At 35.4% G+C, this 17121-nt stretch overlaps 1 protein-coding gene across 41 annotated transcripts in view; it reads left to right on the top strand.

The window, feature by feature from the left end:
* The window catches only part of ZNF300 (zinc finger protein 300), a 34531-nt gene that overhangs the window by 14227 nt on the left and 3183 nt on the right, over positions 1-17121 (top strand). For 5 of the 41 annotated variants that reach the window (XM_025043018.1, XM_025043026.1, XM_025043020.1 and 2 more), the window contains 7 exons: positions 5882-5944; positions 6158-6273; positions 7786-7880; positions 11890-11933; positions 12152-12231; positions 16033-16159; positions 16392-16487. In XM_025043018.1, the coding sequence (XP_024898786.1) occupies positions 11906-11933; positions 12152-12231; positions 16033-16159; positions 16392-16487 (331 nt within the window). In that variant the 5' untranslated portion in view covers positions 5882-5944; positions 6158-6273; positions 7786-7880; positions 11890-11905. Of the gene's footprint in view, positions 1-3759; positions 3817-5881; positions 5945-6157; positions 6274-7785; positions 7881-7938; positions 8079-9137; positions 10138-11889; positions 11934-12151; positions 12232-12267; positions 12306-16032; positions 16160-16391; positions 16488-17121 lie in introns of those variants that run through there. The other 36 variants (XM_025043027.1, XM_025043015.1, XM_025043040.1 and 33 more) reach the window with 29 other exon arrangements.

Below are 17121 nucleotides of genomic sequence, written 5' to 3'. Positions count from 1 at the left end.
CGGCCCCCCTCCCCCCCATCCCCTGTCTCCCCATCCCCAGTACTAAACACGTTATATCTACAAGACTGTTTGGCCTGTTCAGTTGACTTGAGGCAGAGTAAACTACTCATGGTAGAAAGTCAAGAGGATGGAGTGGTTGAACTTGAAGTTGATTCTAGTCTGTAACAATGGAAAGTCTCATCCTATATTCTGGAGAACTTTTGTTTACAGTCATCTCTAGATGTTTCTGACTCCTTTTATTTTTATCTTTTCTTTTTCCTCTTCCTTACTTTCTTGTTCTCTAGTTCAGGTAGAACAATTTCTTCCTATTGTTTTTTCAGCTTCCTGAATATCAGTTACTGTTTCCTGGTTTCAGTCTTCAAGACTGTCTTGCTTATCTAGAGCTTGCTTTTCTTGGGATTCAGACTCTTTATCTCTAACAGGAGTGAGGTATGATCTGTGCATCTCTCCTTGACTTGTGATTTGGAAGAGACAGTACCAGAGGCAGTTATAGTCATGGTTACTTGTTGGGAGATTTTTGATTACTTATTCAATCTCCTTCCTAGTTCTATATCTATTCAGATTTTCTACTTCTTTATGATAAGCTTTGGGTTTGTAGGAATTTATCCATTTCATCTAGATTATTCAATTTGTTGGTATACAGTTGTTCACAGTACTCTCATGTTTTTTTATTTCTGTAAAATCAATCATAATGTTCCCTCTTTTATTTTGGATTTTAAATACTTGAATCTTTTCTCTTTTGTTCTCAGTCTAGCCAAAGGTGTGCCAATTTTGTTGATCTTTTCCAAGAATCATATCTTGGTTATGTCGATTTTCTCTATTGGTTTATATTGTCTATTTTGTTTAACTCTGCTCTAATCTTTATTATTCTCTTTCTTCTGGTAGCCTTGAGGAGCAGATATTCTTCATTATCATTATAAATTATCACTGCAGAATTACACTGTATTATGACTCTGTTCTTAGATGACTTGTTAGGTCAGATTTTTATAAGACTAACAGACCTCCGAATGTAACACTACAATACTCCCCCAAGTGTTACTAATCACCTTACTTTATTTCAATTTTTAATGGCATCCTTGTCATATTGTAATTTATTTTGTTTATTTTTACTGTCTGTACAAGTTGCTAGCATTTAAACATGGCTGGGGCAGGAGTATTCAGCTGTATTATAAAGCTCAAGCTCTAGAAGACTGCATGGCTCATAATAGCTGTTCACTAAATATTAGTTGAAGGACTAAGTGATGGAGTGAATGAACAGTTATACTGGTTTAACAACCTATGTGAAATTACATTCCAAAATTTCATACATTAAAGATTATAAGGTGTGGGTAGGCTTGGATTAAGAAAGGATGAGAAAGTCATTTTCATTTTGGGAAGATAATCTAAATTGTATTTGCTATGGCAATTGGTGATAGTAATGATAAATCTGTATACTGGTAAGAAGAGCATTCTCGAAAGCCTGGAGGTGAAAGTGAGTTGGGGAAGAAGGAGAATGTCTGTTGAAGTGGAGTGAATGGGGAGAGGAGGTATTTATAATGACATCAGAAATATGAGGAAGGAGCAGAGAATGTAGGTCATTTTAAGGCATGGTGGAGTTTTTTTTAAAGCAGATTTATTAAGTTTTAATAGACACAATATACTGCACACATTTAAAGCATACAATTTGATAACTTTTGGCTTTTGTATACACCAGTGAAACTCACTGCAGTCAAAATAACAAACATCCCCCAAATTGCTTACCCTTGGTAATTACTCTTCACTCACCAGTTTTCCACCCCATGCCCAGGCAACCACTGATCTGTTTTCTGCCACTCTATATTCTTTTGCATTTCATAGAATTTGATATAAATGGAATCACAAAGTATGCACTATGTACTGGTTTCTTTCACTCAGCGTATTGTTTTGAATTTAATCCAATTTATTGTGTGTATCAAGAGTTCACTCCTTTCTATTACTGATTAGTATTCCATTGTATGAATAGTTTATCTTCTTGCCTGTGATGGACATTTGAGTTTCTTCCAGTTTTTGGTTGTTAAAAATAAAGCTGCTATGAGCATTCCTGTGCAGATGTTTATATGCATATGTTTTGTATGTTGCATGTGCACATGCCTAATACTTATTCTCTTGGATAAATATTAGGAATGGAATGGCTGGATCATATGGATTTATGTTTAAAGGAAATTACCTATTTTCCAAAGTGATTGCACTATTTTATATTCCCACTAGCAGTGTGCGTAAGTTCATTTCTCTACATCCTTGCCAACACTTGGTAATATTAGTTTTTAAATTTTAGTAATTTTAGTCGGTGTGTAGTGGCATCTCATTGTGATTTAATTAGCATTTCTCTGATGACTAATGATGTTGGGGATCTTTTCATGTTGTTGTTTGCAATCAGTGTATCGTTGGTGAAGTGTCTGTTAAATCTTTTGCTCAGTTTTAATGGTTTGTTTGTTATAGAGTTCTTCATATATTCTGGCTTCTGTTTCTTTATCAGGTATGTGATTTGAAAATATTTTCTCCTAGTCTGTGGCTTGTCATTTCATTCTCTTAATGGTATCAATTGGAGACCAAAATCCAATTTATCATTTATTATTTTATGGTTCCTGCTTTTAGTGTCATTATCTAAGAAATCTTTGCCTAATCCTAGGTCACAAAGGTTTTCGCCTACATTTTCTTGTAGGGGTTTTATAGTTTTAGATTTTATATTTAGGGCTACGATCTCATTTTGAGTTAAATTTTGTATACGGTATGAATAATGAATTGTTTCCATTTAAAATATAAGTATTCAGTTATTCCAGCACTATATCTTAAAGAGACTATTCTATCTCCCTCTGAAAAACTTTTGTTGAGAATTTGTTGTCATTTTGTCAGCTGGATCTATTTCTGAACTATAAATTCTGTTTCATTTATCCATTTTTTCCCTATCTTTACACCAATACTACACTGTCTTGATTATAATAGCTACGTGTATAAAAACTCTTGAGATCAGGTAGTGTTGGACCTCAAACTTTTTTTTTGCAAAGTTATTTTGGCTATTCTTATTCCTTTTCATTACCATATGAATTTTAAGGACTATCTTTACAATTTCTTCTCAAAAGCTGCAATTTTGAATAGATTGCACTGAACCTTTAAATCAGTTAGGGGAGATTTACAGTAATGAGGCTTCTGACACATGAATACAACATAGTCCTTTTGTCTTCTTTCATCTCTCTTAGCAATGTTTTATAGTTTTTATTGTACAGGTATTTCACATCTTTTGTCAGATTTACTCCCTAGCCTTTCATATTTTAAAAAAAAATTCTACTATAGATGTTTTAATTTTAATTTCTGATCGATTGTTTGTAATATATGAAAATACAACTGACTATTATATATTGATCTAGTATGCTTCAACCTTCCTAAACTTACTAAGTAGTTCTGATAGCCTTTTTTGGTAGAATTCATCAGATTTTTCTACATAGAAGATCACGTTATATACGAATATTGTTTTATGTTTTCCTTTCCAAACTGGACATCTTATTTTATTTTATTTATTTTATTATTTTATTTTATTTTATTTTATTTTATTTATTATTTTATTTTATTTGTAACAGAAGAAAAAGGCGAACATCTGTTAAGCCTGCTTTTCCACTTTATTCTTCATTGTCAAATTGTTTTAGCTATTCTAGGTCCTTTGCCTTTTCATATAAATTTTAGAATAATCCTAAGTCTACAAAAAAACTCACTATGATTTTAATAGGAATTTCTTTAAACCTATAGATCAATTTGGGAGAATTAACATCTTTACTGTTATGAATCTTCAGATCATTGGACATGGTATGTCTCTCCATTTATTTGATTTCTTTCAACTACATTTTGTGACTTTCTAAAGATCCTGTACATGTTTTGTTAAGTGTAAACCTAAGTATTTTCATTTCTTTAGCATGATTGAAAACATTGTTTTTATTTCTATGTTTATGATTAGTATATAAAACTATGATTAATTTTTATGCAATGATAATCTTGTATCCTGTGACTTCGCTGAACTCACTTATTAGTTTTAGATATAATTTTGGTAAATTCCTTTGAATTTTCTACACAATCATATCATTTGCATATAGAGACAGTTTTATTTCTTCCCTTTCTCATCTGTCTGCTTCTAATTTTGTTTTCCTGTGTTATTTTAGTGGGTAGACTTTCCAGTACTGTGTTGAACTAGAGTGGTGAGAGCAAACACCATGGTCTGGTTCCTGATCTAAGAGGGGAAACAGTCAGTCTTTCACCATTAAGTATTATGTGTGATGTAGGGTTTTTTGTTTGTTTTGGTAGATGCTCTTTACAAGCTGAGGGAATTCCCCTCTATTGCTAGTTTTTTAAGAGTTTTCATCATGGATTGATGTTAGATTTTTGTCAAATTCATTTTTTGTATTAATTGATATAATCATATACTTTTTCTTCATGTCTTTTTGATAGGTGGGTTACTTGGTTAATTTTGGAATTTGAGCCAGCTTTGCATATGTGGAATACATCCGACTTGGTCATAGTGTGTAATTCTTTTAACAGATTGTTGGCTTTGGTTTATGAAAATTTTGTTGAGGATTTTTGTTCATGCAAGATATTGATCTGTAGTTTTCTTTTGTTGTACTGTCTTGGTGTGGTTTCGGTTTGGAATGTGTTCCTTCTTTTCCATTTTCTGGAAGAGATTGTGTAAAACCAATGTTCATTCTTTAAATTTTGGTAAAATTCTCCAGTGACATTGTCTTTTCTTTTTGCAAGGTCTTTACTTAAAAATCAAGTTTTTATGTCATTGCAAAACTATGCCAATTACCTATTTCAACTTGAGTTTTGGTGTTTGAGGAAACGGTCCACTTTTTGTTCCTTGTCAAATTTATGAATTTCAAGTTTCCATAATATTCTTGTATTGTCCTTTTAATGACTACAAGCTCTATAATAACTTTTTAATATCCACGTCTGCAGTTTTCAATATCTTTTTCAATTCTGGTCTGGTTTTTTTTCTTTGACTTTTCTCCTTATTATGAGTATCATTTTCAAGTTTTTATACATGCCTGGTAATTATTGATTGATGCCAGATGTTGTGAATTTATTTTCTTGGATGCTAGATACTTTTGTGTCTCAATAAATATTTTTGAAACTTTTCTCTGCACTTCAGTTGTTATTTGGAAACAGTTTGATCCTTTCAGGTCTGATTTCTTAAGTGGCACCAGGGCAAGATTTTTACACAGAGCTAATTATTTCCCAGTATTGAGGCAGAACCTTTTGAGTAGTCTTCCCCATGTCCCATGAAAAGTTTTCTAGTCTGGCTTGTAGTAACAGGCATTGATCTTGGCTTTTTGTGAGATCTTGGCTTTTTGTGGAGTGACTTCAGAATGTTTCCTCATTCTTTTCAGGTATTTCTTTTCCTGGACTCTGATAATCAGTTTCCTTACCTACACACACTGACCAATACTCTGATGAATACTTGAAGTGGACCCTCTGCGAGTCTCTGGAGTTCTCTTTTGTGCAGCTTTCTCCTCTTTGGTCCTGTGTTCTGTGACTCTAGCTGTTTTGGTCTCTCTGTACTCTTAGCTCTTTCCCCTCAGCTCTGGGAATCTGATGGCCTCTACCTGGACTTCCCTTCTCTGTGCCATGTTCTGGAAATTTTCTCAAGGCAGTAGACTGGGCAAACGGATCACCTCATTTGTTTCCTACCTTTAAGGATCACTCTCCTTCACTGCCTGATGACTAATGTATTGAAAACCGTTGACTCATATACTTGTAGTTTTTCCATTGTTTCAGGTGAAAGTGCAGTTCATTCCCTGCTACTTCACTTTGGCCAGAAGTGGAAGTTTGGAAATGTTTTATAAGATTTAATTTTGTTTTATAATTATGTGATTTTTTTCAGGTTCTAAAGTCAAATCCAAAGACAACAACAACAAAAAGAACATTGTACAGTAAAGAAGATTGGGTACTATCTCTGTCCCTTCCATTTCCTTTTTCCCTGTGGTAGAAAGCATCTAAAATGACCAGCAATGATTCCTACTTCCTAGTATTCACGACTTTTGTAATATCCTCCATATGAATAAGTGATTCCTAACCAATACCATATGGCAACATTGAGGGGATGTCACTTCTGTAATTAGGTTATAAAGGTTATGATTTTCTTGCCTTATTAAATAAGCAGGTTGCAAGATGGAGAGTCCTGTATGGCAGAGTCCTGTGGGAGCGTCCATCCAACAGCCAGCAAGGACCTGAATGCCCTAAGGCCAGCAATCAGTGAATTCTGTCAACAGTCATGTAATTGAGTTTGGATGTGGCTCTTTCCCCAGTTTAACCTTCAGATGAGACCCCATCCCAGGACAATACTTTGATTATAGATTTGTGGGAGACCCGGAAATAGAGGACCCAGATAATTCATGTTCAGATTCCTGACCCACAGAAACTGAGACAATAAATGTGTGCTTTTTTAAGCCACTAAGTTTAAGGGTACATTGCTACATCTCAACACAGTAGATAACCAACAACACCTTTATAGATATATTTTATTTAATGTTTTTTTTCTTCTATTATTTGCTTTTTATTTTTAAGGTAAACATATAAATTGATTTTCATTATTCACAGATTCCGTATCTGCAAATTCACCTACTTGCTAAAACTTGTTTGTAATCCCCAAATCAGTACTTTGCAGTCATTAACAGACATGCACAGAGCAGTGAAAAATTTGAGTTTCCCCATGCACTCTTTTCTAGCTGAGTTTGAACAAGGAGATGTTCTCTCTCTTATTCCAGCTCTCAAACAGAGATGCTGAGAGGATGGAGACCGCAGGGGCAGTGTAGTGTAGCACAAGAAACTCCAGCTATGGGACCAGTGGATAGAGTCTGAATCCACTTCTGGCACCTGTTAGTGGATTGACTTCAGTTTATTCACTTAATGCTTCTAAACCTCATTTTCTCATTTGTAAAATAAAATAGAATCTGCCAGTATGAGTTGATTTCAAGATTATAATCTTAATTACACAAAGTTGTAAAATCCACAAAGTTATAATTGAAGATTATAACCTATATATGTGTGTTATGTATATATTCATACATACATATGTATATATGTATAAGTGTATACACGTATATTTACATTATTTCTCCTAGGAGCACTGGTTCATTTTTCACTAAGTTTGTGTTTGCAGAAACTTTATAGAATATAACTAACGTGAATAATGAGAACTGATTGTATATCTATTCATTCATTTTCACATTTCAAGAAACTAAATAGCAATAACTATTCTCAATTTTTTCACTTTTTTTTTTTATATAACATTATATCTTGAAGTTCACTCCATATTAGTACATAGAGATATTTCTGTCTGACTCTCTCTGACAGGTGAATAGTACTGTTTTGTGTATATACCACAATTTATACAACAAGACCTCAGATAGTAGATGTTTGGGTTGACTGCTGTCTTTTGGTTTTAAAAATAGTACTGCAGTGGATAACCTTTGAACATATCTTTTTGCCAGTGTATCTTTGGGATATAGTCCTGAAAGTAGGGTTTCTGAATAAAAGGGTAAAACCTATATAGTGTTGTGGTTTGAGAGCTATGTCCCTATAGTCTTTGATAATCCTCCTCTTAAGAGGGAGAACCCAATTCCTATTCCATTTTGGGCAGGCCATAATGACTCCCTTTTAGCAAACAGAATACAGAAGAAGTAATGAGCTATCACTTCCAATTTACGTTATAAAAAGTGTGGCTTCCGTCTTGTGTGCGCTTTCTCACTCTCCCTCTCCTTCCCTCCACTCACTTGGTCTTGGTAGAAGCCAGCTCCTGCATCCTGAGGTGGACTTGAGAAGCGGGAAGACCACTGCCATGTCATGAAGATAGCCAAATAGTCTAAAAAAAGGCCCATCCGGTAAGGAACGGGGCTTGGAAACTGGTATTCTGAGGCTTGTCACCATCCTCTTCTCCAGCTGAGCCTAACTGCAGTGCTAGCCGACAGCTTGACTACGACCTCATGAGAGACTAAACCTGAACCACCTAGCAGATTCGACTCACAAACTATGAGACTATAAACATTAAATGTTTATAGTTTCAAATGGCTAAGTTCCAGGTAATTTGTTACACAGCAGTAAATAACTAATACATGTAATTTTGCTAGCTATCGTCAAACTCCCTATCTAGGGGCTACACCATGTTTCTGTCCCACCAGTAATATATGAGAATTCCTGATTCCATGCCTTACTAACACTACATGTTTCCAATTTTTTTTTTTACAAGTTAATAGATGAAAAACAGTACCTTACTGCAGCTTTAATTTTTATTTCTTTCATCATGAGGGAATTCTTCAACTTCTTTTTTAAGGAGCTATTACATAATGATAGCTTCTCATCACTCTTAGGAATTAAGAGCTAAAGTTGTCACAATTCCTATAAGGCTTTGCACAGTCCGGCCCCTTCTCATATCTACTTCGCTCCTTGAGGATTCTGAATTAATCATTACTATACCCTTAGTGCCTTACACAGTGGCTATACTGCCTTAAGCACTGGTCATGTTGTAGATATTGACATATCTCTGGAAGTTTAAACTGAAGTGAGTGATCACAACTGCCCATTTCTTACCCTCTTCTTGACCAAACATAATCAGGCTGTTTTTTCCCCACAGGCCCCTAAACTTTGGCTTGTCCTCAAGTTTAACCACACACTAAAGCAATATGTATATGCAAACATCCTTAACAGCTTATTCTCAGAATCTGAGGACCCCAGAAACATTTCTTGTTGAAGTGCCCTTGGTTTTGCCACTTGCCTACCTCTACCTCTTAAAAGTTCCTGCTAACCCTTCTTAGCCTTTCCTATAAAAGGAAAAGACTTACTCTGTTTGATTTTGAGATACTTGCAGATTTCTGAGATTAGTGTTTTTCCCTACTGCAATAATCTTTCTGAAAAAAATCTCTCCTTATCTAAGTCCAGATTTGTTTTGATTTGACATGAGAAATTAAACTGTTAAGTGTAAAATTGCTGCTCATTTAATTACATAAGCCAAAAATCAGGCTTCTCTGAAAACTGATGCTTCAAAATTTTATCTATGCACACGAAACATCAATTTAACATACTGTTTTAAAAAAAGGGTATAGAAACTTGATATAAGGTCTAAAGGTTATGATATCAGTGATGTTTTATATGATGGTTTATTGGTTCAGTTTTTAACCAGGTGATTTCCCTGAAACCTAATCTCATCACTCTCTTCCTTTTTTTATTTCTTCTACTTTTTAGTCTCCCTTTCCCTGTCTCAGTCTCCTTCTCCCTGTCTGAGCCTCCCTTGTTCTGTCCCTTAGCTTCCTACCTCCGTTCCTGTGCCTCCCATTTTTTGCTCTTCAATCTCTCATCTCTGCCTACACCGGCCTCTCCTTTGCTCTCATTGTCTTTCTGCTTTTTCCTAGTCTCCGATTCTCCTCGCAATTCCCTTTTTTCTTTCAGTCGGCCTTTGCAACTTCTTGCTACAGTAATAATTTCCCCTAGAGAATTCCTTATAATTGTTTTTAGCATAAAGTTCATTATTTCTGTGTATCCCTTTCTCCGTCACCCAGTGAACGCTTCCATCACTTCAGGCCCCCAGTCCTGCTTTCACCCCTCTCAGCAAGTAGAATCTCCCAGTATAAAGCTGTACCATTTACAAACACTTTTAAGAAGAGTCGTCAATAAGAATATTTTACTATCCCCAATTTTTTCCTCTGTCACCAAAGGCAGTCTTCTAAAAGAGGCTGTATCACTAAAACTTCTTCCCCAATGCTTCTGTAAAATCTCTCAGCAAAGTTTGCACCTTACTTGTTTGTAAAATCCTTTCCATCACCTTCCCTCTTCTCGCTGCTGGTGGCACATCCCAATTCCTGGCTCTGAATAAAAAGAATTCCTCCAAGTGTACGGAACTGCCTGAACTCTCAAGATGGCGGCTCCCATTTAGACCCAGTGCCTGGGAGCGGCCATATTGCCTCCTGAACAAAGCCGCCAGGGAGGCGAGGTGGGCAAAACCGCTCCGTACGGAATAGCGTAGGCTCGGAAGCGCCACACTTTGCTCACCCAGACAGGAACCAGGAGAGTTCGCCAATGTGGATGTGACAGCGGTCCGGGGTTAAGCCTTGACCGGCGTTTAGGGACCTGATAACGGAGCTGCAGGTCAGAAAGCAGATAAGTGCAGTGATGAGTCTATTGGATTGGTAATGGGGGGAAAGGTCCGTGAGGGTCAGTGATTGGAGGTTTATGAAGTCACTTTTGGGAAAGGAATATGGGATTGGTGTTGGGTTTATCTGGGAGTGAGGGATGGTGTGAGCTATGAGGTTAGTAACTGGGGAACGTTGTGTCAGTGTTAAGGTTGTCTGTGATCAGAGATGGCGTGTAAGGAGACTGACTCGTGGGGATGATTGGGGTCGGTGATTTTTAGTGATTGGTGAGGGTACTGTGGACAAAATGGGTGGGGGTGTACATGTAGTAGTCAGTCATGTGATAGGCATAGGGAAGTTCTGTGGAGTGTGTGATTGCTAGGTCCTGAGCTTTCAGAGATTTGGAATGAGCAATAGTGGGATTGGGGCGTTTTGATGATTAGCCTCAGTTTACTGGGAAAGGTTTTTACATAAATTAAAATTTCCACAGATCATAGGCAACTGTTGAGTTCTTAAAGACTAAACCCCATCTCAGTACATCATTGTGCCCTTAGCCTGGTGCACCCCACAGGAATGATTATTTTAGAAAAAAAAAAGTACAGCTCATGTAGGAATGCTACGTTTTCTAGGCTTTGACATTTTCACCCAACAAACTACTCAAAAACAATGCTATAAATAGAATGATGTCATTTGTTCCCAAAGACTATCGCTGTCCTAGAGCGATGTGAAAATAGTAATAAAAGCTAGATATTTTGTGGCAAACTTTGGGGGTAAGGTTACGGCTGTAATCTGCAAGTTATCTTGAGGCAAACAGGAAAAGGGTTAAAACAAGACCAAACAAATTTAAAAGGATAGTATTATTAAAAGGATTTATTATTAATGAAAGGTTTAAAACAAGATGAAACAAATTGAAAAGGATATGATTTTAGTCCTATCCCTTTCTAGTTTATTTAAATCATTTTATATTCAAGAAATAGTTATTGAGCAGCTGCTGACTACCCAGAGATTAGTATGATTATTTCTCCTGATTGTTTCTTCTTAGATCTATTTTGATAAAATCTCCCTGTCATGAGAGTGCTCACTTACCCTCAACCAGTTCAGCTCTGTCTGCATGGCTCCTCCTGAAACAGAAAAATTCACTAGCTATGTACTTTCCTGCATCAAGATGTATACTTTTGTCAGTGGTTCCAACCTATCACTATTTTTATATGCAGATAACTGCACTGTCGAAAATCAGCAATAAAAATTTAAACAGAAAACATCTTAAAATTAACATTTTGGTTCATGAATATTGATTGGCAGGAGAGTTTGCTAAGTTGAGGGAAAATAAAAGAGAGTATTGGAACTGAGCTGCGGGAATAAGGGAATGCATTCCTCAGCTTTCCATGTGGTCATTGCCATTCTTATTGCCAGGGAACTCTACCTGCAGTTAAATCTCATATAGATCTTTCCATGTTTGTTGCCTTATGAAAACATTTTACGAATGTAACTGCTTGTTCATAAAGGGGAAAAATAAGTGGTTAGTAAATCAACATGAAGCATACAGTTAAAAAAACCTTGTCTAAGATCTATGTGATCACAGTATAATCACAAGAGGACTTCCTCTTTCACATGGTGCCTGCCCACCCTTCTATGAAGACCAAACAACTTTCTCTGGTCATGCATTCCACTTCTGGTGGTAGTTGTTTCCAGACTGGTGAATCCGGAAGCGGCTATCTGGGTCTGGTCAGTGAAAACATCCTTCTGATCATCAATTTTCCTTTATCAGGCATCTGTCCTTCTAGATGAGAGCAGAAAATGATGAAGTCCCAGGTGAGTTGCTTTTATTTTTAATTTTTAATTTTTTAAATTTCCTCCTTGGTTTTCCATAGAATCAAATGGAAACGTAAAAAGAGCTAAAATCTAGATTAGGGAAAAGGTAACCAAAATAAATATCAAGACCTAGAAAGAGTTCCTAGGTAAATGTAGATAACCTGGCCTTAAACCATTTTTAAATATTGATATACCAATTTTTCTGATCTTTCTTACAGACATCATCAGTTACATGATATGCAGTCCTCTAAAGAGAAAGCAGGTTAATTTCTCATGGGAAGAAATGGTTTCTTGCCATGTAAGACTAAAATTTCCTTTTTGGATCTTTCTCTAGGTGACGGGATACACAGTGTTCTCACCAACACTCCTGTGGTAAATGCAAAAGATTTCTTATAGCTGTGTCATAAAATGATGACTTCTAGAGGGGCGATATCAGTGTCATAGCCAAACTCCTTGAACTTTATCCTTTTGCGCTGGGGTTATCAAACTATTACCTGTGGGCCAAATCCAACTATTTTATAAGCAAAGTTTTATTGACAGCACAGCCATGCTGTTTTTGTGTATTGGCTATAGCTGTTTTGATGCTACAATGGCAGAGTTGGGTTACTGAAAAAGTTTGTTGACCCCTGCTTTAGAGGACCAAATTGATTATGGAGGCTTCCTGTCATCCAGCTTTAATCCACCAATAAAATCTAGATAACATAGGATGTGTACATTTTGAATGGTCTTCCAAAATACATATTTCAAATGGCAGATCTTAAATTATAATTTATCTGGCAAACTCTGGAGAGCAGGAGTCCCTGATGCTTTGTATCTTTTGCTGTGGTTTTGTGAGTTTGTAGGATTACTGTCCAACTCAGGACCTGTTCCATCTTTGCTCTTTCATTTTTAACAGTCTATTATATTTTTCTTCCTATCAATATTTACTATATACATAGTATAAAAATTTTAAACTATATGGAAAGATAAAAATTAAAAGCTGAGAGACCTTTCAACTTTAAACTGCCCTCCTCTTGAGGTTATTGGTGTTAACCATTTGTTTTTAACTTTCTAAACCTTTTACTATGTAACTGCAAGTAAGTCTGTATATGTGAAAGTACAAACGTGTGAGAATGTCTCTTATTTTCATGTGCCTTCCTTTTGGAAAAATAATGTTACAGTAAACATTCTGTTCTGCAACTTGGTTTTTAACTTTACTGTCTAATGTAAAGATTTTTGTATACATTTTTAATATGTTCCCATCCCAATACATAGAATTATTCTTTATTATTTTAGTAGATGTATACTATTTCCTGTGGCCTGGTTGACTGGGATTTTTTTTCATCTGTAAAATGGAAATTATAATCCTCATAGGGTTGTTGTGAGAATTGAGTAAAAAATCATGCCTTGAACTGTAACTGGGGCTGGTTCTATTTTTAAGTGTTAGCTGTTATTACTATTGTTAAAAACTGAGTTCTCTTGTGAAAGGATAGGTTTTTTTCCTTCTCAGATGTTAGTATCTTTAGAGCTGTGCTGTCTAATACAGAGCCACCAGCCACATGGGCTTACTGAGCACTTGAAATTGGCTAGTCTCAATGAAATGTGCTCTGGACATTTCAGTAAAATACGTACTGGATTTCAAAGATTTAATTTTAAAAATTCACTAATAATTTTTAAAGGTTGATTACATGTTAGAATAATATTTTTGATATCTTGGGATAAATATATATTATTGAAAATAATTTTTTGAAAGTAGCTAGTGTAACATTCCACTTCCACCACCCCCATCTCTTTCATTCCCACAGTTATCCAAGCTGTAAAACTTGTCTGTAGAAGGCAAAAATACAATTTCCCACTGATTATGCATATTTTTTTCAAAAGTAACAAGATTTATACATATTTGGTGTATCGAAGCATTCAAATATCATTAATAAAGCAAAACAAGAATGTTAGAATTATTTCTATTCATTTTTCTATCAGAATGGATTTTCTCTGTATTCTACATTGATTATCTTTTTCATATTCCTGTCCTTCAGATCAAAAAATATATAATTGACTAATGCACAAAACTGTTTTTAACTTAACATGAACTTTATTTTATTCTCTATAATCTTCACTCATTCCTTTTTAGCAAACATTTCTTGAGTAAATGATGTGGAAACCAACAATGACACATTAAAGTTCTATAATAGGTATGAGAGCAGGGAACTGTTTCAGCAGAGATGGGGAACAACCAGCTTTATAAGGCACTTGGGGACAGGCTTGAAAGATTATTGAACTTCGGATCATGAAGGAATGAGAGTGGGAATGGGAAACAGCATTTGCAGAAGTTGAAAGAGCAGAGTGATTCTAGAAAGGCTGAGAATTAGAGGAAAACTAAAATGGAGGGTGTTTAATGGAAAGTTTTTACTAAAGATGGTGTTAAACTAATAAAATATAAACTATTTTGTTTATAATATCAAGGACACAGTGTGGAGCACAATGGTTGAGAACACAAGCGATCGAAACAGAACACTTGCATTTAAATCTGAGTTAATCATATATTCACTGTGTAACCTCTGGCAAGTAGTTAGTTAAGCACTATAATCCTCAGTTTTCTCAAACATTAAATGGAAAAGTTAATGGTGTTGGTACAAGGACAAACTAAATTCTTGGCAGCTTGATGGTGTGAATATGGGACTTGGTGTGGGATGAGAAAGACCATAAGATTGAGATGAGACTATTTATATATGCAAAGGTGAGTCTAAAGGATGCTTTTAAGAAGGGGACTGTTGATATTCGAACGAATATTTAATTTGTTTTCATTCTTAAAGCAATATTTGATGATAGTGGAATATTTAGAGAAAACCCTGAAAAAATAGTTTAAAATAATACAGACCACTCAGATTCCACTATTAGATGACAATTATTGTGAACATAATGGTGACATAATTAAAATAGTTCATTTTTCCTCCAGAAATACCTCAGGGCTCTACACTTACCTAAGTCCTTTATTTTAATGCCATGTCAATAATTTGTTGTTGTTGTTTTTTTCATGAATGTTTCCTGCACAATTTTTGTTAAGTTTGTTCTTCGGTATTTCTATTGTCATTGATCTATTTCATTTTATTACTAGCTATTGCATATATATAGGAGAACTGTTAGATTTAGGAGAAACTAAGATTATTGTCCTACAAAATGAGGGGATTGATTATCTTCAAGAACTCTGGCATTCTGTAATTCTCTAAATGTAACTTTTCTCTCTTTTTTAATATTATACTTAAAAAAGCCTTCTCTATAATTATTAATATAAATTCTTCCGTGCTTTGTTTTGTTAACTTTTATGGTTTGAGGTATTTTTTTTAGAGTTTAAATTTTTGCTTCATCCAGAATATATTTTTTCTATTTTTCAAGACATAAGATATGCCATAGCAAAGTACAGCAAACTGTACTTTGGATTAAACAACAGAAATTTATTCTTGCAGTTCTGGAGGCTAGAAGTTAAAACTCAAGGTGTCAGTAGGGTTGGTTCCTTCTAAAGGCTGTGAGGGAAGGATCTATTCCAGGACTTTCTCCTTGGTTTGTAGACATCTTCTCCCGATGTCTCTTCATAGCATTTTTCCATCTATGTCTGTCTCTCTCTCTGTTCAGATTTCTTCTTTTGATATGGACATCAGTCATATTGGATTAGGGTCCACCCTAACGACCTCATATAACTAATTATATCTGCAATGATTTTATTTCCATATAAGGTAACATTCTGAGGCATTGGGGGTTGAGATTTCAGCATATGAATTTTCAGGGGACACTATTCATCTTATAACATATGGATTCAACATTATTCTTTCCTCATTGACTATCCAGTTATTTCAGTACTAGTCATTGAGTAATCCATCTTCCTACTAGGTATTTGAATGCTACCCTTATCATTTATTAAGTTACCATTTGTATATAGATAGGAATTTTATGATTTACCTCTTATGTTTTCCTTATCTCTCTGACTCTTCTTGCTAAAGACAGACTTTTACATTGTTTCTCCCAAATACCATGACACAAAACTAGGTGTAGGTATAGTTTTATATACTATAGTATAAATTATGAGAGTGATCATTTCAGATTGAACAGGAATATACTGTTACAGGGGTTAGTATCATTCAAGGATGTGGCTGTGGATTTCACCCAGGAGGAGTGGCAACAGCTGGACCCTGCTCAAAGGACCCTTTACAGGGATGTGATGCTGGAGAACTTCAGCCACCTGGTCTCAATGGGTAAGCATGGCTTCCCTGTGTAAGTTAGACTTGTACAGTGAGGTGCCTTTCCTTGTCAGTTGCTGTGGTTAGGTGGTTCCTGACATATATAATGATTTTTATGATCTTCCGAAATGGAGGCCATTACTTTGCCGAGTGCCAGCTAGACTGCTTCATGGTAGACTTAAACTGCACCTTCTCCTCTTCCTTCAGTGCAGTCCATTCCAATTCTTCTGTGATTTCCATTTAATAGGGCATCCAGTTTCCAAACCAGATGTCATCTCCAAGTTGGAACAAGGAGAAGATCCATGGATCATAAAAAGAAACATATCAAATTGGATCTATCCAGGTGAAAATCAGTGAAATATCAGTGTTATTTGTTTAGTTTTTTTTTTTAATTGTTGCCTAAGGCTTATGTTTCTATGCTCATTGAACTCTTTTATTCTTTGCTCTCATGCTGAGGATTTAATAAGCATACATCAAAAAATCAAGTAATTGTGAGTCTTTATAGGGCAGAGCTGTTACTGATCCTCACTCACTATTCTATATAATGCCTTTTATGAAGAGCCTTAATAGACAGTAGAAGGCAATTTTTTTCCAAGAACATAGGTTGTGCTTTAGCAGGTAAGACTTTCAGATACATAGCTGTACAAAATTAAACGTCAAATACAATGACTGTTTTTAAAAGTGTAGAGAAAATTAGAATCTGAAGAGATGCAACAGAATTTGAGAAGGCTTTTTTTCAGAGCATGCAGTGGTAGCTGCTCTGAAAGATATGTTAAGTATTGATGATGCCAAAGGAGGAAGGTGAAGTCAAACGGGTGGTGGTGGGGGGGCAGTATATGAAGAAAACCTTGGAGTTAGGGAAATATGGCTCTTCTGGGAAAACTTTACTAATTTTATTTGATACATATTGAAGATATTTATGGAGAATCATGGATTCCTGCTTGGAATTCAATCTTGGATTCTTGGTGTAAATCTGA

The sequence above is a fragment of the Pteropus alecto genome, unplaced genomic scaffold (assembly GCF_000325575.1).
Source record: "Pteropus alecto unplaced genomic scaffold, ASM32557v1 scaffold40, whole genome shotgun sequence".
NCBI lineage: Eukaryota > Metazoa > Chordata > Mammalia > Chiroptera > Pteropodidae > Pteropus > Pteropus alecto.
Note: the sequence above shows the minus strand (reverse complement) of the source record. Positions and strands in the feature narration are given on the sequence as shown.